A 27080-nucleotide genomic window follows, 5' to 3' on the forward strand; every position below is an offset into this window, starting at 1 on the left:
AGCCAACTGGAGGCTCCAGAGCCACGTTGAGCCGTGGGGCACGAGATGTCACATCGTGCAGTGTGTTAAAATGAGGTCTACCCCTGTTAATAGTTGAACATTCAGAAGAGAGAGATACCAATTTCATGCTTAGAATATCCTTGAATGCAAGCGGTGACCATTTTTCGTGCATCTGATTGCCATGCAACCACCAATGCCTGTGTTGCTTTTGGCCCCAGGAGGGGATGTAACAGGCTTACTTGCGACTGCTGACACGTGCAATGACCTGGAACGCAACCCCCACACAGGTGGAGAGTTGCCTGTATTTTGTGTATGTTAACTTCCCACACACAAAGTTAGCATTGGCATACGTGACTTGAAATTGACATGTTGCTGAAATTTTGTAATGATGCACTTAGATACAAATTTGGACACCCCCCCCCCCAATGTTAATGGCTGGGGGAGTGGGAGGATGGTGCAGTATTGCCTCTCCATTGCTGATGGTGCTCTGCTATGCCAGAGGTCCTGAGCTTCTCTCTGACAAGTGAGAAGCTTCTGCTGGTGGGTTTTCCCATTGGCAGTAAACCACAGAAAGCCTTGAAATGGGACATTGCAGGGCACCAGAGGCTGTGAGCCTGTTGGATCCAAAGCCCCACGGATTCCCACAGGGGCCAGATCCTATGGCTAGTTAATGAGCAAACCAGGATTAGGAACCATAGTTACATCTTGGTTTGTTCTCATTCAATGAATTTTAAGCAAACCACAGTTCTTGGAGTCTGAATGTTGTAGGGAACTGTGGTGTGAAATTGTATAAGAAGCTACACCAGTGGTGAACTGGATGCGTATGGGAAACAGAAGAAGGACATGAGCACAGTAGGACTCTCCCAAGTTGTGATTCTTATTAAGTGGCAACCCACAGATTCCCAGAGTTCAGTCTGGCCAGGGCAAATGCATTGGGGCAGCATGTTATATAAATCCTAGGAATCACTCAAGGAAGTCTCTGTTTGGTTTTCATTTGTCCTTTTCCCCTGATCAGTTTTTCTCTTCTGCATTTCAGCATTTTCCTGCAAAGCTGGCGAATTCTTGGACATGAAGAACCAGTCATGCATGCCGTGTGCAGAGGGCACATATTCTCTGGGCACTGGCATCAGGTTCGATGAGTGGGATGAGCTGCCCCATGGTTTTGACAACAAAGCAACCAACCTTGAAATTGATTACAGCTACTCAGAGTCCTTGGGAAACTGCAGCATGTGAGTGAGCTTGTTGCTTTCATTTCTGCTAGAGCACATCATTATCACATAGACAGCTGATTCTAAAAGCTAAACACGTTGTTTAAGTGGGGGTGCTTGTGAATTTCTCCACAGATCCTGAGGGTCTGAATTACCCAGTCTTGTTTTTGGAGCAGTATCTTGCTAGTCTCCTGCCTTTGTTTTCCAGACTGCTGCACGTGCTCAGTTGATGCCATTCTCAATTGTAGCTTCCCCTCCCTCCTCACAGCTAGGTGATTCCCATCAGCATGTATGCATATGGATTAAATCTCTGTGCAAAAAAGGAATCCTGATGTGGTTGCATCAAGGTTCAATTTTAAACTATGATTTAATCAATATGTATATGTGCTGGTGTGCATTAGTCACTTTAGGGGGGGGGGGGAAGAGCCATGAACTGCAAATTGAGCAATGTGCCAAGTAAAAAACTAACTTTAGAATTCTCCAAGCCAAACCAAAAGGCAGGCAAAGCAGGATGTGGAACAGAGCAACCCCAGAGAATAGTGATGGGATGGGATGGGATGGAAAAGGGAAATACTCTCTTCCCTAAGTTTGATCAGTTGCTGCACTGTGTCTATAGTAGGCCTGGCCCAAGGCGTTTTGGCATCGGAGGTTAACCACAAAATGGTGCTCCCCCATGCCAGGGAACAAGGGGGTGAGTGATTATCTACAGCAGGGGAGGGGGAGGGGTCTTGCATGAGGAAAGAGGCCCACTCTGAATCACATTGGGCCAGTACAGAGCCAGGAGACCCTATTTGCTTCCTAGGGGTGGGAGGGCACCAACAGCACCTCCTATTTGCTGAGAGCATGCAGTGGAGGCAGCATGGTGGTAAGTTCATGTGCACCAACACCCTAGCATTTCTGACATTTGGCACTCTGTGTGTGAGTGAGAGTGTGTAAATTCTCCCAATGTGACCAGAATTCTTCACCAGGGTTAAGTAAATTAAATACATTTTGCATATATTTACTTACTGTGCATAATTCAGTTTGCTTCCCCTAATCATAAGAGACAAAGAGGATATATAATGCATTGAATCCCCATTTCCTGCCAGCTGAAATTTTGTTTCCCCTTTGCACCTGAGATTTCACTCATTTTGCAGCCATATAGACTAGACTCTCACTTTGGTTTGGTTTTTAAAAGGAAAGCCCAGGTTCCTGACTGGTATGGTTACACAGTGGTAAGATGCAGACAGTTGATTAAGTTTTAATTGCAATAGCAGATTCTGTCATTGCTCCCACTGAGTTATTTTGACCTGCTAATTTTTACCTAGGGAACAGATATTGTGACTTTCTCATTTTTAAGTCCAGGGATTTGTTTGCTTACAAAACAGACAGCCACTTAATTTCTAAATAAAAAAGTACATTACTAGATTCTGACATTTTTATTGCTTTATGAATTATAGCCCCAGTAATACTGCACAGCAGTATTGGGTTTTTAAAAACATTTAAAATTAAACAGGCTTCACTGCAGAAATGTACCAGCATATTATTTTTCAGTAATTTTCTAAAGTATTGTAATGTGGTTAGTTTGTAAAATCAGTTCAAACCAGTATTTAATAGCTTTATTTTCTATTCTAATTTCTCCCCCTTGGAAGTGACAAAACTATAGGGGGTAGGAAATCAATATTTTGCAAAATGGGTACAAAGTGCTAAAGGAAAAGGAATAATTTTAACATTAGATGCCTTTATGTAAAGGCAAATGTGTGCCAGGGGAGCTGTGTATTATTTCTTTCATTTAAAGGCCATCTTTGAAATTTCAGTTTTTCCTTCTTAGCAGTAAAAGAAGATGGAAAAATAACTTCTACTGCAGGTTTTTAATATGAATCTCCATTCAATTTTAATGAGCACATTATTTTCCCCTCAATTTCGTCTGTCACTTCTAGTTTGCATCTTTTTAATTATGAAGAATACTATTAGTCAAATAGTATATAGAGAAGATTTGTTGTCAGTTATTTTAATTTCTCTTGACATGCCTTGTTTTACCTTCTGCTCTGAGATCTCTGCTCAAGCAGTCCAGACCACTATATATATATCTGTCTGGGAAAGGTTTGAATGAGACATAAGTAGGCCTCCCCCAGTGAAAAACTGCCTATATTGCTTGTGGGGGGGGGACTCCACACCAGCAGAAATACATCTGCCCACCCACAGATTGCTGGGCAGGTGAAAATGCACCCACCAGCAGCTAACCTTGTGGAGAACCCCAAAATGGGGGGCAGGATTACCCTCAGCAATGGAGACAGGAGGTGTGGTGGAAAGGGAGGGGAAAAACACCAACCTGGGGTGAAGGCAGGGACCCAAGCTCAATAGTGCTAGGAGAGAAACCAAATCCAGATGTAATGGGAAGGAGGAAAACCAACACAGCAAACTGCAGGGAGCAAACCACTATGTTAGTGGGGGTAATGAGTGGGTTCACATCCAGGGGAGTAAGTGTTCTGGTGGGTGCCAGAGGGGCACCAAAAATTAGGAAATAGCAGCTGATGGGGCAGGCAGAGGAGCTAATAAAGGAATGAAAGATGTGGAACTGTGGTGGGAGCAAGTAGCTGGAGGAGGGGAGGAAGAGTTGCTGGGAGGGGCCCAGCCACAGGAAGAAAGGAGAAGTGGTGGAAAGCCACAGTGATTGATAGCTGGGGGTACATTCAGAAGGCTGCAGAATTCCGCAGGATTTGCTAATGTTCTGGGCTGAAAAATCACTTGCCTGTGCAGCCTCCATCAGCCTCCCATTCCATACCCTGCCAGGGGTTTCTGCCCAGCAACATCTTCTGCCATGGGCAGCTTGTGATGGGTTGCACTGCTTTGGTGACTTTCTTATGGGATCAAGTCATGGAAGCACCAGTGTCTCATCTTCAGCTTTTTGAACACCCATTTGATCACCACATGGGTGGTACAGTGTGCCCTATAATTTTGCCTATCTGGAGTTACAGAGAAAGTGGCACATAAGTGCATTTGAGAGGATTGGCTCCCTCTGCCTCCACAATTGCATGACAGGTTCCACCTGCAAGCAATGGAATGACACCTTTGGTGCCATCAGGAAATGAGCCTGGGAACTAATCTGCTCTGGTGCAATATTAATGGAGGCTTTGAACAAAGCCTTGGGGGCAGGTAAGAAGATCCTTGCCCATACCCCATCAAAGACATGGACAACAGCCAGAGTGATGTCGGTAATGTATCAGTGGCCTTGATTCCCAGGGATCTTGCAGGGGAGGTGGTGGTACAGTGCCAGCACCAGTGGAGGAAGGTGTGGCTGTGGCTGTGGCTATGGAGGCTGTCCAACCAGCTCAGCCTCTCCCCAATGTATCCCAGAGGTGGGTGTGCATTCTCTTTGTGGATGAGTTGCATCCTTTCTGCACTCTGGTTTCAGTGAGTATGTCTCGGGAGAGTTGCCAGGCACAAAGTTCAGCACCATGGACAGCACTTGAGCTGTCTTCTGCTCACATGCATGCTGCGCCTCTGAGGCCCAGTAGCCCTCATGGACATGGTGGTTGGCCTCCCCCTTGCTGCCTTGCTGGGCGCTGTGGCTGCCATTCAACAGGGTAGGTCTGCACAAGATCCTGAGATGCCACTGTCTCAATCACCCAACAGACCCAGACCAGCACTTATGCCACCTATGGACCTGGACCATAGGAGACTGAGGAGAGGATGACCCTCATATGGGAATGAGAGAACAATGAAACTCCTAAGCAGCTTGGGAGGGGGCAGGCCCAATCCAGGGAATGTTGGGGTGAATCATGGGGGCAGTACCCTCTCCAATGCTAAGGATTTGTCTTTGGAGGGCAGCAGCAGGGAGTGGAAAGGGGTAACCAGCAGTGACAGCAGGCTTTGTCTTGGGGGGTGGGTCATTGTCTGCTGGAGGTGAGGGATGCAGGAGGAATGGGAGGTGGCTTTGGAGGACGAGGCTACAGACAATTTATTTGGATGAATCAAGAGTGAACTAAGGTGCTGCAAACTTACAGATCAACTTTAGACAAGCATTCGATCAAGGAATTAAGCATATAAATCATGAAGCAGGGTTGTTAAGGTCTGGTGAATCTGTACAGATTTTTCTTTTCCTTACATGACCGCCTTAAATTAAGTTTCTCCAGCTGTGTTTGTGTCCTCCCTGCAGAAACACATCTCCTCAAATGCAATATTCCTCTAACAATAATACCTCTCAAATTCCTTGTCACTATCCTGGAGTTTTGGTTGTTCCTTTCAGAACATGAAGCTTAAGAGGGCTGTTTTGCCTGACTTGCTTTTCAGCTGGAATGTAAAGCTTCAAATCCACACTCACCAAAATTCTTTCTACTTAATTGCATCTGCACCCCACCCTTTTCCCAAGGAGTTTAGGTTGGCATACATGGCTGTCCACCCCCATTTTACCCAGCTATCCCTTAAGGTCAAGACAGTGACTTGTGCAAGGTCCACCTAGGGAACTTCATGGCTAAGTGTGGCTTTGGACCTGGTTTTCCCTGTTCCTGGTTGGATTTTTAACCACGTTGGCTTTCAGTGCCTCTCTCCTGTGTTCTCTTCTGCACTGACAGTGATCCCACATTCACATAATTAGCACAAAGGTGCAAAGCCTTTTTAAAGATACTGTGTGTAATGTGGGTGTGCTAATGTCTGCATATGAGTAAGGTGATGCTGAGGAGGAACCTAACCCTTACCTTTCGTTTTGGAGCAGCCTGCCAGTGCATTTAATTAGAAACCATGCATCTTGGAAAATTCATGTGGCGTGCCTATATTCTTCCTTGCTGCTAGTCTGTTAATAGGAGGCAATGTAAACCTGCCCCTGTGTCTGTCTCCCCAGGTCAAGAAGGCTTAGAAGGGAACTGGAGTGGGGGCCTCCAGTTCTGAGGCAGGGATATCCAGAGCCAATGGCTCTTCATGGTCACTGGCAATGTGGAGATCTTCTGAAAGATGCTGGTCCTCTTTTGAAGAATCCAGGTCTGCAGTCTGGGCAGGGCTGACTCCTGACTCCTCTCACACATTGCACTCTACAAAGATAGGCCTGTACTGTAGCTTTCTATGTTGTCAGTAGAACAGGAGTCTCTGTTCTGGTCCATTAGTGAAGATTGGAAGCCAACATACCACCTTGATCTCAATTTAGATAGCTGTCCTAGCTGCCACAGTAGCACTAGCTGATCTCTGCCATAGCCCAGTCACCTGGAGTTGAGTCATTCCTGTTTTGAGATTACTTGTACTTTTTAATCCTGATAGGAAAATGGATGTTAAGCCTAAAACTGTTTTAGTGAGGGTATTTTGTGAAGCCTGGATTTGAAGGGGTACAGTGTGTTAGCTCTGCTTTACAAGCTCTGGGGCTTTAAGTCTGTCCATTGGCCTCAAATGCCCTGATGAGCAGAGCCAAGGACTGCCACCTTGTTTTCCTGCCTGGTGCTTTAATCATTTTGATGCTGAAGATAAGCTAGCTGAGACTCGTCAGGCAGAAGACGTCCTTTAAAGAGTGTTTTTTGCTAAAAAACTCAACACCATGGTGCTGAAAAGTGTTTGTGCAACTTGCAAATGTAACCTACTTCTCATATCACTTAAATTATTCATCAAACTTCTAAGCACGGTTGTAGAAGCAGAGGGGCAGATTATTACCATTGCTGGTTCGTCTCATTAAGTAAAGGTCTGTCTGGTTCCTCCAGTTTGCCTTAGATCCAGGATACCTTTCATGGAGTGGTGGCAACGATGCATGTGAAAGGTTCTGAGTTCCTCTTGCTGAAAAGAACAGGAGCAAGTGGCCTTTTTGTTTTCATAAATGTGTATGAAATCCCAAAGTATGCAGTTTATAGTATGTATTTTTAGCTTTTATCTCTCTTCTGCTGCAAAGTGAATAAGATCCTTGCATATTTTTTCCAGACTGAAAATGATGAGCTGAGGGGGAGGAATGGGCTTCACAGGCTGTGGAACACATCTGATTGATCAGGAAGTGTAATTTTGGGGGGATGGAGGGTTGTCTTAAGTCTGGAAGAAAACAGGCAGTTATAATATGAAGGGGGGGGAGAACGGGGTTGAAGAAGAACAGATGGTAAGAGAGGCATGTGTAACTAGATGACAATGAGGACCTCACAAATACACACACACAGAGAAAGAGACTTATAGTTCTTTCCCCTCTCACCACCACCACCCACCGTGGTTTTCTCTCCTCTGCCCCTCCTTCATGCTTGTCATTTGTCAGAGAAGCTAAAGGCGCCTCTTACCTTTCATTTCCGGGAGTCTTTACAGCCACCTTCACCCCATTACTGTCTGCACATCAGCGCAGGGCAAATCAGCATTGTTACCCTTGGCCATGTTTTCCTGCTTCCACCTCCATCCAGTTTTATCACCCAAAGTGACACTGTTTGTCATTAGAAGCAAGCATGATGATAATCACCACAATTTCTTTTATTTCTTTCTGAATTAAGTAAACTGATGATGTGTGAAATTAAACCAAGTTTCCCTTAGGGCAGCATCATCAACTTTGAGATCCTCTCTGCCCCTCTAAAGTTTGAGACCCTGCATGTTCCTCCACCGACTGCTTTGCCCGTCGTTTCCCCTTCTTGCTATGATTCTGATTTTACTCCATAGTAGGCAGAGAAACAGGGTAGGGAAGAGAACTAGGACTGGGCTAAGAGGCACAAGAGATGCATCATCTGCCCCTGTCTTGGAGCATGTGAAGGATATAGATGGAAGTTTTGGGTTAACACCCGTCCACTTTGGTTCTTACCTCTGCTTGCTGCCTTTTCATTTTCCCACTCCCTTTAATGAGAGAATAAACCGAACATCTCCAGCTTGTAAATTTGGGGTTTTCTATTTGAATGGCATGACAGGGACATTCCGCTATCCCCCCCAAGGTTATAAGATCTGCCAAATTTCAACCAGATTGGCAAAGGGTCTCCATTTTAGTTAAGACCCCCGCATTCCTATTTCACCTTTGCCTTACATTACAACAGATGTAAAATAAGGGTGGGTGCATTTATTTTTTCTTCTTCAGTTGCTTCAGAAATGATTGCACAAAACAGAACCTGTGCTTTGTCCCCTTGTAATTGCATATATCATTCTGCAGCCTCATGCTGTGGCCTAGCATATAATGAGAGAGTGATATACAGGGAATATACTGACCATTGTGGAGTAGACTTGAATACGTCAGTATAAAATGCCAACATGGCTCAACTAAGTGCAGCCTGCTTAAGTGTTGTTGATCTCCAGATAAAATCAAACCTGGCACAGACTTATCTGGAGATCATGCAGTTTCTGGGCAATTTTGTATATTAGCTACAATGGTGGAACGAATCCTTCATAAATATTACACCCATATTTCAGTGGAGACGTAACATCTGGCATTTGTGCTTTTAGCTTTCTTACCCATCTCTCCTGTTAATGTAACTCTCTTGTAATGTTTAGGGAGTGTCTGTTCCCTGGAACTGTACAGTAGCACTCCCTTAACGGCTGGGCTTTTCTCTTTGTTCTGTTCCAGGTCAACGTGGAGTCTTAAGGGAGATTACATTGCCTCCAACACAGATGAGTGCACAGCCACTCTGGTGTATGCTGTTAATCTGAAGCAATCTGGCACCGTCTCCTTTGAGTATATCTACCCAGACAGCAGCATCGTCTTTGAGTTCTTTGTATGTTTCCTATAACTCAATCTACCTTGCTAATATTGCTTGCAAAGTGAGGGAGGATTTCTTCTGGGCACTGTCTTTACCTATATGACCACCTCTGCACTAGTTTTCACTTTCTGGGCCTATCTGAAAAATGAGTGTTGCATCTTGTTGCAGTCAAGGACAAGGATTCCTGGTATTTAAACCAGAAAACATGGAAGGAGGTTCGTTTTTGTGTTGCTGGCAGTTCATTTAGCCTCCCACTGAACTGTTCCTTCTTGGACTTCATCTGGTGACAAATGAATTTTGGCAGCAGTTATTTTTGCAGTCCTTTCAAGATACAGTGGTTTCCCTTCTTTAGCGCTTCAAAGATAATGATGCTCATTTAAAACCAACAGCATTATTACTTTGGCATCTCTTCTCCTCCCTATTCACTACAATACAGTAGCCAAGAAGACTTTCCCAACATTTATACCATCTCCAGGACCATTAACATATACCACTGTGTTCTTTAAAGTGCACTTCAGATAACTTAACAACTCTGAAGTGTATTGAGGTGCATTTTATCACAATGTCTTTCATAGAAGTGGCTCTTCCTCTACTTTGCTTTAAGAAAGTGGGTAGATACAGGAATGGTTGCCTTGAGTGCCAAAATGGACACAAAACCATTTAACTTCTTAAAATTCTCTGAACAATGTGCTCTAGGTTTGCTGCTGGAGGATTAGTTAGGGCACTTTCTCCATCTTGTACTTTGTAGGAGCGCAGAAAAACAGCAGCCTATTTTTCCAGCCTTTAAAGCTATGCATACATTCTCTCTACACTACAGCATTTGAACTTGGTCCTACAAAAGAGTTTTGCCCTCCAGCAGCAAAAATGTTAATTTTACTGTGATATCTTAATTTGACTACTACAAATCAACTTATTTACCCCGTGCATCCTCATCCCAGGTTCTCATTTGTTGCAGATTCAGAATGACCAGTGCCAGCCAACTGTAGAGGAGTCACGATGGATGAGAACCACAGAGAAAGGGTGGGAGACACACACTGTAAGTGCACAGAGCTCCTTAACTGTGCTTATGGCCTGCAGGGGCTTGGAGAAGGAGACCTGTGTGTGCTTCTGGGACTCAGTACTGAAGTCCCAAACGGTACAGCCTTTCAGTATCAGCTGGGACTTGAACTGTCTGTGCTTTGAACATTTGCAGGTGGAGCTGAGTCAGGGCAACAATGTTCTGTTTTGGAGAACGACAGCCTTCTCTGTGTGGTCCAAAACTCCCAAGCCTGTGTTGGTGAGGAACATTGAGATTACAGGTTTGTGTTTGGTTGGTGCATGTCTCAGGTCTGATGCCACTATGCAAGCTGTCGTTGTGCCCAGCAGCGGCTAAAAGGTTTTCCCCCCCTCTCTTGCACTGCTATCCAACCTCACCTCTTTCCTCCCCCCTGTTCCCTAGGAGTAGCCTTCACTTCTGAATGCTTTCCCTGCAAGGCAGGCACCTACACAGCCAAATTAGGTTCTTCCTTCTGCCAGCCATGTCCAGCAAACTCCTACTCCAGCAAAACAGCTACTTCCTGCCACCAGTGCGAGCCAGCAATGTACTCAGGTAAGCACCTTAGCTAATTATCGGAAAACTTATGAAGGAGGCTGATTTATGACTTTGGAGTATAGGAAGCTGCTTTTATATGGAGTCCATCTTGCTCAATATTGTCTACACTGACTGGCAGTGGCTCTCCAGGGTTTCAGGCAGGAGTCTCTCCCAGCCCTACCTGGGGATGCTGGGGATTGAACTTGGGACCTTCTGTATGCAAGGCAGGGGCAGTACCACTGAGCTATGGTCTATTCCTATAGCTTTAGTAAGCAAAAGTATCCCATATACCCAGCCGTTTGCCCAGCTTCCAGTTGAATATGCTACCTAAACCTTCCTGCCAGCTTAGAACCCATTGCGCCTGCTCCGACAAAGAAAATCCAATTGCTCTCCTTTCTCCTCTTCAAAAATGTAATTAATGTAGCCATGTTCTTTCCCCTGTTTCTGTAAGAGGCTAAGTCTGCAGTGTTGGGTACTGATTTTGCTCTGGCTTGTAATGATTTGGCATCAACCCTCTGATCACACACACACACACACACACACACACACACACACACACACCATTTTCTTTCTCCCAGTAACATTCACAAGCATGTGAAATTGAGGGGGGGGGGAGAGGAGGGAGAACAGTAAGTGAAGATGAAACCAAAAGCCTGGGGTAGCCAGTGTAGTGCCCACCCAGATGAGCCTCAATCAGCCCAAACCAGCATAGACAGTGGGTCAAAGATGATGGGAGCTCCTGGGAGACAGCTCATTAGCTATCCTTGCCAAAAGTTATTTCTAAGCAGTTTCCATTAACACAAGCACCAAGACATATTGTTTTAACTTCCTCCTACCTTATTGATAGCGAGGCGTTTAAAAGTGCAGTTATTTAAATTCCCTTCATCATTGGAGGGTGTTGGCATGCTTAGAAGCATTTATTATTGCAATCTGGAAGCATAGGGAACCCCCCCCCCCCGGTTTTCCATGCCCACTTGGGTGCCATTTTCCTTCTTCCCTGGGCATTTGATAAGTTTGAGAAAGTTGCGGGGTGGGGGGTGGGGACTGGCAAGCAAGATTACTCGCAACGGTGGAGAAATTAGCCCAGGCTGGATCTATATGAGCTTTGGAAAATTACTGGGGAAATCTTGAGCTTTTTCAGAGAATTCTCCAAACGAAAGTTTGGAAAGATCTAGCCCATTAAATGTAGGCACATTTTTATCCTCTCCAAGGAAAGTAGGTCTAAGTCTCAAGCAGATTTTTGATCCGTAGTTCTGTGTTTTTGGAGGAATTTTACACAACTGGATTTGGGGCATCGTTCTCATGTATTGCTCTCTGCATAATGAGAGGTATGTTTTGTTAGGGCCTTCATGCTTTCAGCATAATTTGCTCAGTTCTATGGAACTCTGCTTTGCAGAAAGACTTGGAAAGTTACTTTCAAATTACAGGCTCATAGCAGTTTCATTCCTCTTTGTGGTTGCTTAGAATCACAGAATTGTAGAGTTTGAAGGGACCACAAGGGTCATTTAGTCCAACTCCCTGCAATCCAGCAATCTTTTGCCCAGCATGGGGCTTGAACCCATGACTCTTGAGATTAAGAGTCTCATGTTCTACCAACTTAGCTATCTCAGGCTTGCATCATATCTGGCGAGTGCAGTATCAGTGTTGTCTGTTCCCCTATAAGAAGTGGCAGCAGTTGTCACATCAGACTGGTTGCTGTCGTGCAGGAAGACTTTGACTTGATCAGCTTCAAAACCTTATGCTTGAAGCATTTTACCAGGCTGCTGGAAACTATAGGGGGAAACAATGGACCTTGGGTTTCCCCTTTCCTCCATGGGGAAGAGAGTATTCAACTCAATGACAAAATGCTCCATCTTCAGGGCAAAATCCCTGCAATTTTCTCATCAATTGCTGCCACTTTTTCTTACCCTAAAAAGGCTGGGAACTGCCTGCTCCTTTAACATAATACAAAAACGTGTTCTTTGTTCCCACCAGATTCAATTGTCTTAAGCAAATACGAGGCAAATGACTTCTAACAATTTCTAGGAGAACAAATGTTGGAACTGAAGCCTGAAACGACCTGTACATCTGCAAACATGCACAGACTGCCCTTCTCATTGCTCCGGTTAAATACACTGAATAGATTTATGGTAGCCGTGATTAGTACCTGCTACACAGAGATAAAATATGGGCATGTGCGTGAGATGGGCATGGCACCTTTCTGAAGTTCCTGCTGAGTTGTTGCTAGATTGATTCTTTCATGCTCACGTGGTTTTAACCATTGTTTCCTCTTTTCAATAAAGAACCAGGTTCAGCATCATGCAAGCCACGCCCAGCTTGCACAGATAAGGATTATTTTTATACTCATACAGCCTGTGATACCAATGGAGAGGTAATTCACCTTCTGGATTTCCTTGTTTGTGACGGTGGCGTTTAAGTAGTGAAAATTTCTTGTTTAGCTTTTTGATGTACACGGCTATAGAGCTTACCTTTAACGGAAAAGACCGTACTGCAAAGCATTGCAGGAATATAAAGGAGTCAGGCCCTGAAGATGGCATGGCCGGCTAAGCCTACCTACCTCTTTTAATAAGCAGAACCCACTGCTGCTGGTTTCTCCTTATTAGAAGAGGTGTGTGGCCTTGGAAAGGCCTCACCTCCTTGTCTACCTCAGGAAGAGGGAAGTGGCTACAGCGGGATGTGGCATGAACCTGCAGGCTTTCTTCTCTTGGTGGTGGTGTGTAGGGACGAAGGAGAGAAACTTGGTCTTCCCATCATCATGCCGCCACCACCAAGAGAAGGAAGCCTAAATGGGGCACAAATGGGGCACTTTCTCCCCTTGTGTCCTGTCTCAGAGAAGGAAGCCTGTGCAGGATTCCTTGCAGTGACAGACTTTGGGGTCTCCTGCCCTCTGAGGCAAAATGTATCATGCCGGCACTGGCACCTGGTCACCGTGAAAGCAGAATGTTGGGGTAGTTGGGTCAATTCAAGCAAGGCTCTTCTTATCACTGCTGTGTGCAAAGAGCACCCCCATGTGGACCATTTCATACTGACAGTATATTACTAAACTTGGGGAGGGAACTCAGAACACCTGGGAGTAAGAGGAGGAGGAGCTAATATGTCGGGGCTTCTTTCCTGGAATATCCTCATAATGCTTTTTGCAGATGGGCAGAGAGCCTGTGTAACTGTTGTTCATGTAAAGAGATATCTAGGCATTGCACAGCTTTTTGCGGATTAAAGTGTAGAAATGTTTGCTCCTATCTCTTTCTTATATCAACAGACTCAGTTAATGTATAAGTGGGCTGAACCAAAGATCTGCAGTGAGGAGCTCCCCGGTTCTGTAGAATTGCCTGCTTCTGGCATAAAAACTACATGCCCACCTTGCAATCCTGGTTTTTTCAAGACAAACACCAGTTCCTGCGAGCCCTGCCCATACGGATCATATTCAAATGGGTCTGGTAATGCTGTTCTGTTCTTTCCTTCTTGGCTGGCCAAATTGTCACATGAATTACTTTCTTTAAAATGTTTCAATGAATAGGGACCTGTGCAGTGTCAGTGGCGATGCATACAGGGAACCTGAAGTTATCGATTTGGCGCTGATGTTATTTATGCTTACTGCGTTCAGAGGTGGCATAAAAAGGAGCCCAGTCTTTGTGTGAGCTCTTCATTTTCCTATTCTTTGTTGTTGCTGCTAATTCCACATTCTTGCCAATGGCAACAGAGTTGTGAGGTGGGATACAGCTCATGGAACTGGCTGCTTTGTCCTTACACAGATAGATCCTCTTTGTCACTTACTTGATTAAAAACAGCAACAACAAAAATGCATGATATGGCACTCCCCTTCTATCAGGAAATTCATTGGTAATTTGCAGAGGCGGCTACCAGCCTATTCTTAGGGTTTGCTTACCCAACCACTTTTGCAAATGGAAGAATCAATATGCAATGACTCTCCTGGTAAAGGCCTGCAAGGTAATATTATCCTGTGGTAGCAGTATAAGTCCTGGAAAACACTTTTTTTCTAGCATATTTCAAGATACCGCAAAATAGTGGCTAGACCACACCGGGCCATTTTGCCACTTTAGTATCAAGTGGGAAAGCTCTGCCCAAGGGGATTTTTCCACCTGAAAAAGGTGTGCAGTATAAGTTCAGTAGGCATGTACATGTGCACACCTCTGAAGCATGTTGCTGCCAAGCCTGCCTCTATATAGGCTATTCTCATTCTTTGTTTCAGAAAGGGCTGCTAGCGCCCACCAGCCACCTAGTGACGGCCTTCCACATGGGAGTTCATTCCTCCTCCTGAGTTCCAGCATTGTAATGTTGCTTCCTTCTGTTCTCAGGTTGCATCAACTGCACCGTTGGGACTGAACCAGCTCTAGGCTTTGAATACAAATGGTGGAACACGCTGCCAGCAAACATGGAGACGACGGTCCTCAGTGGAACCAGTTTTGAATATAAGGGAATGGCAGGTATCTTCATGGGCACATATTAACCTGAGGTGTTGGGGCAGTTCTTGCATGGGTGGGCACTGTCATATTGTGAGGTCTCTTGCCCCTGCAAGCAGTGGGGAAGTTCACAGCACAGTGACTCTCACTCCACTCGTACTGTCAGATGTTGCCAGATCAAAGAGAGGGGAGACACGGGGCTGCCTGCTTTCAGCGGCCGTCATGCTAAATTGTCTAGTTCTGGCCTCAGGCAACTGGACTTCCCGTGTCTCTAAGAAGTATGTAAGCGTTTATAGAGCTGTGTATTTAATGATATCCAACTGAAGTAATGCCCTTTCAGTGAACGGAGATGGTGTTCTGTTTGCTGTTTCAGGGTGGGAAGTAGCTGGTGACTACATCTACACAGCAGCAGGAGCCTCTGACAATGATTTCATGATACTGACACTGGTGATTCCTGGGTTCAGGTGAGTGTGTAGCTGAGCTGGCAATGGCAAGCCTATGCATCCAAAATGCAGTAGGAGCACTGAGTCCAAGCAGTGGGACCTTCTCCCCTTTAAGAGTGTGCTGCTTGCATTAGTTCTTCCACAATCCTTAACTCACCATTGGTGAACAATAACAGAAAGAATAAATGAGGGATTGAGTTGGCTTTTCAGTTTAACAAATCCTTGAAACATATATGAGCTCTCAGCAGCTGCCTGCTTTTTGCCATGTCCTGGAAACAGCCATGCTTTCAATGTATGCCTGTGACTAGAGTGCTGGTTTTATTGGACTGGCCATCCTCAGATTCTTCAAATGTGTTCCAAACAAGAGCATAAGCTGAGGGAAACATTCAGATTCATGGCTTGCTGAAGTAAGCCTTGCTAATTGAGGTGGACTGTTTCCAGACATTCCTACTCCCATCTCCCATCCTTGCTGTGTTTTCACCAAGACCTTGAGCAAATAGATACCCCCTGAGTTTTGCTTGCTCTCTTGCAGTTCCCCACAATCGGTGATGGAGGACTCTGAAAGTAAAGAGATTGCAAGAATCACATTCGTCTTTGAAACGATCTGCAGTATGAGTTGTGAGCTTTATTTCATGGTGGTAAGTTGATCCAGCTTCTTCTCTCTCCAAAGCAGATAAGCTTTCTCTTGCTTGGTTTGCCTTGGGGTTTTGTGCTCCCAAGGCACAACAGGCTGTAGAAGGCACATGCCCCTTCTTCCTCTGTAGTTGATGCCTTTAGAAAAAGAGGCAAATCTCTTGGCTGTTTCCCAATTCTGGAAACTTTCACTGAAATCTATATGTTCCTATGGGGATATTTTCAAAGGTACAATAGCCCACCTGCATCCTGTAGTTACAGCTCTGTGAGGACTCTGTGTCAAAATGCCACCATGGCAGTGAGAAAAATAAATATAGGTATACCACCTGTTGGTATGTTTAAAAAATCAGCATTGTTGATAATGTTAATATTATTAATAAAAACAGTGTAAGAGCTGGAAAACTATTCTAGACATATTTTGTTCAGAGATACACTTTGGACAGGTAGCACGGTCACTCATCATGCACGGTGCAAAATGAAAAAGACTTGTGAAAATGTTAAAATAAATGAGTATTATTGGGTTTTGCAAATGATGCTCTGAATTTCCTGTGCTTTATGACCTGCAGCCCACATCAGCTTCTCTTGGGCTACAATGTGCGCGAAGGAAAATCTCTCCTAGTCACTGTAGCCTCTCTCCCCCAATTTCAGTGTCGTCTTTCCTCTTAACTGCTTCCTTCCCACTAATGCCTCCCCTCTCCTCCTTTTCAGTTGGCTATTCCAAGGCTCTCACAATCTGCCTGGCATGATTTCCCTGCTTATACTCAAGTTACGGAAATATCTGTATCTGTAATAATAAAGAATTATTTAGGTAGAAAGCGTTGCTTGCTCTTTACTCACTAGGCCCCTGCTTTATCTCTGGTAGGGTGTCAACTCCAGAACCAACACACCTGTGGAAACCTGGATTGGCTCGAAAGGAAAGCAATCCTACACCTACATCATTGAAAAGAACGCCACCATGAGCTTCACGTGGGCCTTCCAAAGAACAGCATATCATGAGCCGGTAGGGACTATCACTTCCTGGGGAACCTTCTGTTCACAGCTAGTTCCTCAGTTATCCTTTTGATGTGGAGTTCCTTGCCAGAAATCAGAGATACCCCAGTGTCTTGCTAATCAAAGATGTCCTAGCAAGGAATAGGCACACTATCCTCATTTGCAGCATCCCACCTTCCCTTTATCAAACGCTTCTACCTCTCCAAGGCCCTATGGACACTTTCTATGTTTCGTTCTAGGGAAGAAAATACACCAACGATGTTGCCAAGCTGTACTCTATCAATGTGACCAACGTCATCGAAGGTGTAGCGTCATACTGCCGGGTGTGCGCTCTGGAATCCTCGGGCTCGTCCTGTACTTCCTGCCCACACGGCCACTACATCGACAGAAGCTCTGGGGGCTGCTACCCGTGTGCAGCAAACACATATCTGAAAGCTCACCAGCCCTATGGCAGCCAGGCCTGCATCCCTTGTGGCCCCGGCACAAAAAACAACCCGGTAATATTGTCCTCCTTTCTGCCTATCATTTATGGCCAATTTGCAATGATCTACACTGTTAGCTAAATAAAAGTGCCCCATTAACTTTATAAATCATTTAGTTGGCAGAGGGCTTTCCATTAAAAGCAGCAGTAGGGCAGTAACAGTATATTAGTATTAGTATACCATCCCTCATCCAAAATTACAGACAGAATCTGTATGCACAAGAAATTGCAGATCTGTTGGCCGGAGAGGGTTCCACTTGAAGTGGCAGGCAAGATCCCACCCGGTCAGCAAAGCCTGCCTGCTCACATGGTGTGCATGAGGCCAGATCCTTAAAAAAGAAGATATATAACTGAAAACTTTGTCTTAACAAACTTTTGCCTTTTTCTTATTGAAAATGTGGAACCTGTAGACTGAAAGGGATTCTTCCCTTACCAAATCATTCCAGAGTTTTGCTTTTAAAAAACCCCAAGCTTGTCTTTCCTCAGAAATATTAAGTTATTTCCTGCCAAAATGGAAATGGCACTAGAACAGCTAAGCGGTTCATCTCCACATACTCTGTTTTGTGTAATTATCCACATGGTTCCCTGGAGGAAATTGGCAAGTGAGATTGCTGTGAACAGAAGCTTATGGGATTCTGGAGCACTATAAACCTGGCCAGCTTGAGAATAATCAGCCACATTTGGGCTCCTTCCTCTCAGAGTAAACTTGGGTTTTACATACTGCTGGAGACACTGACAATTTCTGAGCTCCCCTATGAGGAAATAAATTGACTGTAAAAAAATGTTCTGCTCCCCAGATCCATTCTCTCTGTTACAGTGACTGTCACCTCTCAGTCATCGCAGACGGCAGGACTCTGGAGTACGACTTCTCAGCACTGTCTAATAGCACATCCTTTTTGGTGGGGCCCAGTTTTACCACCAAAGGGCTAAAGTATTTTCACCACTTCAACATCAGCCTCTGTGGGAATCATGTAAGTACGTGGCGAGGCTTCTGAGAAGCCCATCCTCTATGCAGGTCCCCAACATGTGAGAGTGGCTTATCTGGTACAAATCACCCTTATGGTGTAGAGAGTTTCTAGGCACCCATGCTCACCCCGAAGCCGCAGAACGTTTCCTTAGCAGAATCCCATCCTCCTGGCTACTCTAGCTGAACCACTGCAACAAAACAGCTCAAATTCTTGAAGGTCTCTTATCTGTAACTTAAGGGAAACGTTTTACTATCGTGATGCAACTGCCCTTCTCTCCTGTGAAAGGATGGGTGTTAATAGATCCCTGTGCACTGAAAGTGTATGTGTCACAGTATCATTGATTTATCCCCACCACCAATGACAGCTGGTGACCACACACCCTACCCATGCATACAGAACTCTTCGGAATAGGCTCTTTGTGTGTACATAGAGCTTCTCCATGCAAAGCAGGGTCCGTTTATCCCAGACTCCTCACCCCTGTTATATGTGGGAGCTCTACGCACATACATTGATACACAAATAGACGCCCTTCCAACATGAATGGGTAATGGAAAATGCGGTGATCAGAGCACTGGTGCTAGGCTTTGAAACCCTCCTCGTTGCTTTCAGTGCAATAGGGTGGGTTCATCTGAGTCCTCTTACTATAGTTCCTTTAAAAAGAACTTCAGGTTTTATAAAGACAAGGGTCCAGCCAACTCTCTCTCTCTCTCTCTCCCCCCCCCCCGCCCCCCTTGCAAATCTCTGAAGGGAAGGAAGATGGCAACCTGCACAGATAACGTCACAGACATGCACATCCTGGGCAAAGAGACAGAGTTCTCCAAATCAACTTCCTCCTATGTATGCCAGTCCATCATTGTCCCCTCTGATGTGATGGCTTACAAATCAGTGGTGTCTTCACAACCCGTGAGCCTGGCAGACCGCTTTGTAGGTGAGAATTGCAGGGAGCATAAGTCTGTGCTTTGAACAGAGGACTCTGGTTGCTGTTTGATAGGGGCTTTTGGGGGAGTTGCATGTGCTGATTCAGGTGACAGGAACATCCCTGATTATGCCTTCTAGATAAATCATAGAATCATAGAGTTGGAAGGTACCCAAAGGGTTGTCTAGTTCAACTGCCTGCAAAGCAGGAATTATAGCTAAGGAATCCCTGACAGATGGCCATTCAACATCTGTTTAAAAACCTCCAATGAAGGAGAGTCCATCATGTTCCAACGGAGTCCATTCCACTGTCAAACAACTGAATGGAAAAGTAGTGAGTTCAGTGAGGCTTCTTCAGCTAAAACAAAGTCAACTTTGATGAAAATCCTACACTACTCAGTACCACTAAATTTTAGTTCCCCACTCCTCAGCTGTGTTTTTTGCTTTCTGTCCAGGTCCCAGGAAAGCAAAGGAGGGAAAGTCATAGCAATTTCCCTATTTTTGCTGCTTCTTTTTTTAAAAAAGTGTATAGCTAGCGAGAGAAATACATCTTTTTTTTTTGCACTGGGTTCTGTTCTACCTCAAATCACTGGCACCACCTCCAGGCCCATAAAATAAAGTATATTTTATTTTCAGGAATTGGCAATCTAGTTTTATTTTATATATTGTCATTTATTTATTTTTCAAGACCTGGCAATCCAGTAACTAAACTTGGGTCACTCACACACACTAACAGAGCCTAACCAAAGGTACCACAGACCTCACTTGTTTCTCTGACCCTGATGAGCATTTGTGAGGAATGCAATGAACAAGACAAGCCTATTTTCTGGAAGCAGTGAAGAGATAATTGAAATGGGATTCTCCTCTGTGAAGCTCTTTAGCACAGTCAGTCTTGGGAGAGGGGTGGTCCTGGGAGCGGCCACTGTCTTCTCAGTGCACTGTCCTTCTCACTGGTTTGCTTCTAACTTGTAGGAGTAACACGGGAGACCACTCTGGACAACATCACTTCTTTTCCTGACTATTTCCCTGCAGAGAATGTGGGCTTACCGGATGTGATATTTTTTTACAGGTAAGCTACAAGACTGCCAAACATAGGTGAAGGCAGTTTTAGCAGTCTTCTTCTGTGGAAAACTCTGGGTTATTCATGTGCCTTGGAACATTTTTTAGTATTTGGGGGCTTTGGCATTCTGGAACCTTCCAAAGAGGATTGAACAAATTCATGAAGGGATAAAGTTATCAATGGCTACTAGTTGTGATGGCTGTGCTCTGCCTCCACAATCAGAGATAGTAGTGCTTCTGAATACCAGTTTCCAGAAACCACAGGAGGAGAAAGGGCTCTTGTGTCAAATCATTCTCTGGAAGGTCTTGGGTTCCGCTGCTTCTTGCTTGCTCATGAGGTACACAGTTCATGAGGTACACAGTGATGATTTGCATGTGAACCAGCCACAGGATTACTGCTGTTACCAGCAGGAGTGGCTTTGATTCCGCAGAACCAGTTTGGCATCCTTTCTCCCCGCCTTCTCAGCTCATCTCTAGCCTCTGGCAGGTGGGACTTGAATGTGTGAGAAGGAAGTTGGATCATTTTTTGGATGCTACTTTTCAGTACATTCCTATGCTTAATTTGAAGGAACTTTTAAAAAAATCTTTAGTATTCGCACATCCTGGGAAAACCTATCCTTGTGTTTTGTCCTCCCTTTTCCTTTGGCCAGATTTCCTTTTTTAGTGCCATTTGTACTGCTGTGCAGCAGTCCTTTGTATGAAAAAGAAAAATGATACAGTACATGTGTCTTAAGCGTTTCCCACTTTTTAAAAGTACAAAAACATGCTAGAAACAAGGGAGATACAGCACTGTGTTGCCCCCGAGTGACAACTGTATTAGTGAGAAATGCTAGTACTGTGAAGCCTTGTAAATGACAGGGCCTTCAGCTTTAGCAGGGATTTCATAACATGCATATATGTTGCAGATCCAGTGATGTGACTCAGACTTGTAGTGCTGGGAGAGCTACTGCCATTAGAGTGAGATGTGATCCTCTAAAACCCCACTCTGGAGTGCTCTCTGTGCCGAGGTAAGTTCAAAGGTTAGTCAGTCTCAATAGCAGGTGCAGCCTGTTAAAACTACATTCTACTCCAAACTCTACAGTGGGGCAAAAACTGGAAATTGGTGGAGAAAAAAAATATAAATAAATGCTCTCGATGCTGTAAAAATAGTCACACTGAGAACAGCACTTACTTTCGTATTGGGTGTACTTGCTTCCAATTCCAGTTGTAATTTATATTTCAGTTTTGTCCACTCCTATGTTTCAAGCTTGTTTATGCATTTTAATAGTTGCTTTTTAAAATGAGAACTAAGGAATAATGATTTAGCAAAGACTGTAGCTCAGTGGTAGAGCATCTGCTTTGCATGCCAAAGGTCTCTAGTTCAGTCCCTGGCATCTCCTGATAGGGCTGAGAATGTCCCGTCTGAAATCCTGGAGAGCCTCTTCCAGACAACATAAACAATACTGAGTAGCTGGAGGTCAGACATGGCATAGGGTAGCTTCCTGTGTTCACAACCCTTCTAAAGGCAAAACTAAAAGATGCATAAAAGCATATCCACTGCTTAAAGCTTTCTCCCCCCCCCCCCCCAGTAGTAGCTATAACAGCTCCAGTCTGGGTCAGGCCTATAGCACAAGATGAAGTTGTGTTAACATTGACCCTTTCCACTCTGCACCCCCCCCCCAATAAAAGGCTGCTGTTGCTGATGCAGGGGAAATGATAGAAATGTGCATATGATTTTCCTGCTGTGGAGTTATTTTCATTGGGAAAATGATACGGGGAGGAATACTAAAACTATTTTATTGTGCTGCACTATAGTCCCAGTCTGGTTTGGGAGGTGTAGCTATTTTTTTGGCAAAAAGTGTAAAGAGACCAAGTTGCATTCATATGCCACCAACTTTATATGACGTTTATCACTGTGACACGCTTCTGGAACCCAGTTCAGTCTCATTTACATTTACAGACCTAACCTATCGGCATAAGCTTTGCCATATCCGTTCCTTCACATACCAACTCAACTTCTTTATCTCTTTAAAAGGCAGAGGTCTATTGGGTATAGTCAAAGTAGAATGGTGGTGAAGTGGTCTAACAATGGAGCCTATCTTAACCTTGCAGGGTTTAAATTCTTTCATGAATGTCACAGGTCTCCAAGGGGTCTGTGTAACTCAGATACAGGAAATGCCTAAGACCTATTGACATCTATGAAAGAAATACCATTTACAACAAGAACAAGTGTTCCATGCAGCAGAGTTCACACGCTATGTACATGAGGCATGGCTTTGGAGTCACTGGTGACAGACTCTTTCATGGCAGGTCTGGGACAAGGTCATGTCTTGACACCCACAACAGCTAGGTCATGAGGTGAGCCACTGAATAGACTCCATTTCAGATGGCACTTTATAATTTTTCAAACAGCAAGTGCCCTGAAGGAACCTGTGACGGATGCACTTTCCATTTCCTGTGGGAGACCGTTGAAGCCTGCCCCCTCTGTTCTGCAGATGACTACCATGCTATCATCAGTGCCTGTGTTGGAGGGATTCAGGTAGGGACACAGAATGGCTTCTTTTGAGTTCTTATCTTCAGAGCCTGAGAGCTGCCCATTTTTGTGACTATTATATGAACATTAAAACAAGTCATCGACAGCTACGGCAGCCCAATGATCATTTAGTGAACATGCCTGTTAGGACAGGCAGAGACACCAAATTGAAATACACTATTCCCCCCCCCCGGAGTTGTCACAAAACCATACTTGTCTGACCTTAAACATGCTTACCTGAAGTCAGTTCCACTGATTTCACAACAATAAACCGCTTCAGCAGCAGGTTAAGCAATGATGTACCGATTTATTTTTGTTAAGAGGATTATGTCCCTTCAAGATCCCTCTAGAGTGGTGGTGATACAGCTATTATTGTTGCTTCGAATCTGTAAGGTGGCATCAACGTTACATTTCTATATTGTTTTCAGTTTATTTCCTTGAAAACCATTTCTAAATAGCTTAGTGTAAAATATCTCCTAAGTGCTACAGGGTAAAACAGAAATGTACAATAAGACCATCAGCATCAAAAAGAGTACAAAAATGCAACATGAACTGTGACTGCATGTGATTAAAAGAAGGCCATGCCTGCTTTTCCTTCCACAGAGAACCACGTATGTATGGAGGGAGCCCAAGCTGTGTTCGGGAGGCATTTCGCTCCCAGATCAAAAAGTCAGCATTTGTAAAGCCATGGACTTCTGGCTCAAAGTGGGCATCTCGGCGGGGACATGTGCTGCTATCCTGCTGACTGCACTGACTTGCTACTTCTGGAAGAAAAACCAGAAGTGAGTAGCTGCTTCTGTTGATGCTCATTATGCATGCATGCATGCTTGCTTGCTTGCTTCATAGCTGCCCAAGACCTTTTTCAAGGTTACCCTTTAAATCAGATGGCAACCTTGAACAGCACAGCAGAAGCAAATAGGTGTGAGTCTGTGTTCAAAGATAGCAAGCTCTTCAATAATATGTCTAACTTTTATACATTGTTACATGTCAGTGATGGCATTCTCGCCTTCCCCAGTTTGCCTTCTTATCATCCCATTCTCAACCCTGCCTATTCTTCCATGCCTAAAAAGCAAGAAAGACCCACCAAAAACAAACCAGTTTTTTATTTTCCAGAAGCATTAAGTGCATGCAACTTTAACACACAAACAGTGCATCCATAGCCCTGTTCAGTAGCACCTTGTGAAAGGGGTGCAGCTTGTGAAATGAGACATCTTCATAAGGCAGTGATATATAGGGGAAGAACCCCCTCCCCAAAAAAACCTCTTTACTGGTGGGCAATATGAGACATAGGGCATCAGGTTAGCACTGTGTAGTTACAGGGCTGCTGACTGGCTAGGAGTGCCTATGACTTTTCACAAGCCACAGTCCTTTATGAGTCACCCCTTGACCATATTGCTACAAAACTTTCTGATGGATCCTGTGAATTAGTTTCCCAGCATATGCACTAGAAAAAGCTGGTGGCATTACCAGCAAATATTGAGTGGAGTTTGCTGAGCAGTGATCCAATTCCAGCTGTAGTTGTGATGAAACCTCTTCAATGAAGAGTGTTTCTTACCCATCAGTTTCTCAACAACTATAGGGGATCAGGTCTACTGTTGCTTGAATGCACCTGCTGCCAGTGGATTTATGCTATGATAAGTGTCCCCTTTGGATGCTTACATATGAAAGTATCTGCTGGCAGAGAGGATACCAGTCCCACCACCACTTGAAATGGAAACCTTCGCTGCTTGCTTATCTGCACCCAGGAAAGAGGTCTCCACTTCCAAGCAGCAGATGGGGCTCTGAAATGCTCGCTGGCAAAGATCAGCAGCTGAATATTCTGAGAAGAAGGGAAACAGAATTGTTTCCTCTTTGGAGAAACTGAAATTCAAGCTCCTTTTGAATTTTCTCCAGGAGGGAAAATATCCCACCTTTGCAGTGCATGCATAGGATTAAGCTAATAAATCCTTTGGATTGTGAATGTATATGACTGCGCATGCTTGTTGGGGTGTACAAAACATTTCTTTTTCTACCTGTAACAGTCAGCTTTCACGTGGCTTGAAGCAGGGCTTAGCATCTCCAGATTTTAAAGTGACCCCCCACCCCGTAAGTGTCCCATTTTTGGGACTCAAACTCTATTCATCCATCATCCATCTGGCTTTCTCTATGTCTGTCTTATATCTTTGAAGGTTGGAGTATAAATATTCCAAGCTGGTGATGAATTCCAGTGCCAAGGACAGTGAGCTGCCAGCTGCTGACAGTTGTGCCATTATGGAGGGGGAAGATGCAGAGGATGACCTGATATTCACAAGCAAGAATTCTCTCTTTGGCAAAATAAGGGCTTTCACCACAAAGGTAAGGTGCTTTGTGAGGCCCAGCCTGCACATGTAATGCGCCAGCATGAAGCAACAGAGGCCTTGGGCTTGGCTCCAGTGTTTATCTAACCTGACAGATGTCTAATATGTCATGTTGAACTTGTGGGGCCACATCTGAATAGACAGCTTCCCAATTCACTTAATATGCACAGTATCCCTGAGGTGTGTGTGTGCCTTTCTATAGTAGTCGCTATCCTCTTATTTTTGAAGTAATGATTTCTAGCATGGGCTGCTGACTGTGCAAGACCCAGGCTGTAGTAGGGATTTGGGGGGAGGGGAGGGAGAAGAGTGATTAAAGCTTCATTCTCCTCCTCTATCCTGTTAAAAATCTTGACAGAGTAGCAAAAGGAAAAGGACATTTTCTCTCCAAACAAATACATCAAACACAGCTAACCTTCCAGGATGCTACAGGCTAGGGACCAATCAAAAGTCATGATTACAGTAACGTCCTCATCCTAGATCTGTGAGCTTTCTCCAGCCTCAGAGTCTATATTCATGTGCTGCTGTGTTTCTTATTCTACTGACTGATGTTCTGGTTAATGGTGCGCTGCTTTTATTTTTCATTTTATCCCTCCCCCCCTAATGTGGCTATTTGTTTTCCTGTAGGCTTCTCTTAGGTACAGTCAGGCATGGCAGGAGTCTGTGTGTAGGGCTGTTCTCAATAAGCTAAGAGGAGGAGTCTTCCAGGTAGATAGAGACCAAATGTAGATGGTATTGTCTTGTGTCCCCTATGTCTAAAAACAAGCCAGCTGACTGAGGGCGTATAGTAACCAAATGGCATTGGATGGGATGACAATAAGGCCTTGTGACATCTGACTGGGACCCAGCATGGTATGGTATTCTTGGGAAATCCAAGCCACGCTGTCAGCTTTCTACAGCTGCAGCCTCTCCTTTCCCAAAGGGGGATGGTGCCACAATCTTTATTTTGGAGGAGGAAGGCAAGGAAGACACAACAATGGGTGTTAATTCAGGCTGCAAGTGTAGGATGCTAAACTTACCCAGAAAGGTCCTTGAGCCCTGGCTTGTCTCTGGAACAAGTACCTGCTGCTCATTGTGCTGTCCAGAATCATATATGACTGGCTCTGTGTCACATATCTGCCTGCCTTTTGCTCAGTTTCGTCTTCTGAGAGCCAGAGCCAGGGCTGCTCTGACTTGATGGAGCTGGGGAGAACCAAGGCAGAGCTATGGAAATCTGGGCCTGTGGGGTTCAAATGCCATGTCTGGAATAAATTATGGGAACTGAACACTGTACACAGAATGTGGGTGGGTTTTCTCCACTCCCCTGCAAATTACAAGCAAAGTGGGCCTTTCTGCTTGTGACCCAAAAGTTATTCCCGCCCCCACCCCACTAAATACATTCCGTTAAAATGTTGGCAAACATGTGGACGGGCTTGCCTTGCTTGAATTAGGGTCTTTAATCAAGAGGTTATGAATATTCAGCTGTTAGCATATATTTCTATTTGCAACATAATAGTTCCTTATCCTCACAACCAGCCTGATGCAACTGCTGTGATCACTGTTACCCACATTTTGCAGATGGAGGCCAAAATAATTATTTTGCACAAAGCTGCTGGTGAGGTTATTGCAGAAGTGGAGTTTGAACCATGCCCAGCACCCTATCCACAGGGTGGAAACTTCTGAATTCAGTCCTCTCTGGGTGCTGGTTGCTGAGTGGCTCCCACAAGGCTCAGTGACAACCCTCACCTCCCCACCAACTTTCTCTTCTGAATGCACTGCTATCCAGCACAGGTTGCTTCCATGCTAAGGTCCTTAAGTACTCCAGAGATGTAGCTTTTTGCAGTCAGCTGGAAGTAGAACTAAACTGTGGTTCCATATAGCACTTAGGTAGCACTGTGTTTCCCGTAACACTCCTGCAATAGTCATTCTGACAGGGTCAGAAGACCATGCATGGAGGCAGCTGGTTA

General features: G+C 44.7%; 1 protein-coding gene across 3 annotated transcripts in view; it reads left to right on the plus strand.

The window, feature by feature from the left end:
* ELAPOR1 (endosome-lysosome associated apoptosis and autophagy regulator 1) overlaps positions 1-27080 on the plus strand; it is a 58044-nt gene that overhangs the window by 26490 nt on the left and 4474 nt on the right. For 2 of the 3 annotated variants that reach the window (XM_083745173.1, XM_083745171.1), the window contains exons 3-22: positions 1037-1229; positions 8680-8827; positions 9768-9848; positions 10005-10110; positions 10251-10400; positions 12665-12753; positions 13639-13816; positions 14696-14824; positions 15174-15264; positions 15776-15881; positions 16739-16876; positions 17106-17363; positions 18145-18318; positions 19063-19243; positions 20203-20299; positions 21195-21296; positions 22681-22807; positions 23405-23583; positions 24970-25135; positions 25762-25842. In XM_083745173.1, the coding sequence (XP_083601299.1) occupies positions 1069-1229; positions 8680-8827; positions 9768-9848; positions 10005-10110; positions 10251-10400; positions 12665-12753; positions 13639-13816; positions 14696-14824; positions 15174-15264; positions 15776-15881; positions 16739-16876; positions 17106-17363; positions 18145-18318; positions 19063-19243; positions 20203-20299; positions 21195-21296; positions 22681-22807; positions 23405-23583; positions 24970-25135; positions 25762-25842 (2742 nt within the window). In that variant the 5' untranslated portion in view covers positions 1037-1068. The remainder of the gene's footprint in view (positions 1-1036; positions 1230-8679; positions 8828-9767; positions 9849-10004; positions 10111-10250; positions 10401-12664; positions 12754-13638; positions 13817-14695; positions 14825-15173; positions 15265-15775; positions 15882-16738; positions 16877-17105; positions 17364-18144; positions 18319-19062; positions 19244-20202; positions 20300-21194; positions 21297-22680; positions 22808-23404; positions 23584-24969; positions 25136-25761; positions 25843-27080) is intronic. The other variant, XM_083745172.1, reaches the window with a different exon arrangement.

This window comes from Podarcis gaigeae, assembly GCF_964106915.1.
Source record: "Podarcis gaigeae genome assembly, chromosome: 6".
Classification (NCBI taxonomy): Eukaryota; Metazoa; Chordata; class Lepidosauria; order Squamata; family Lacertidae; genus Podarcis; species Podarcis gaigeae.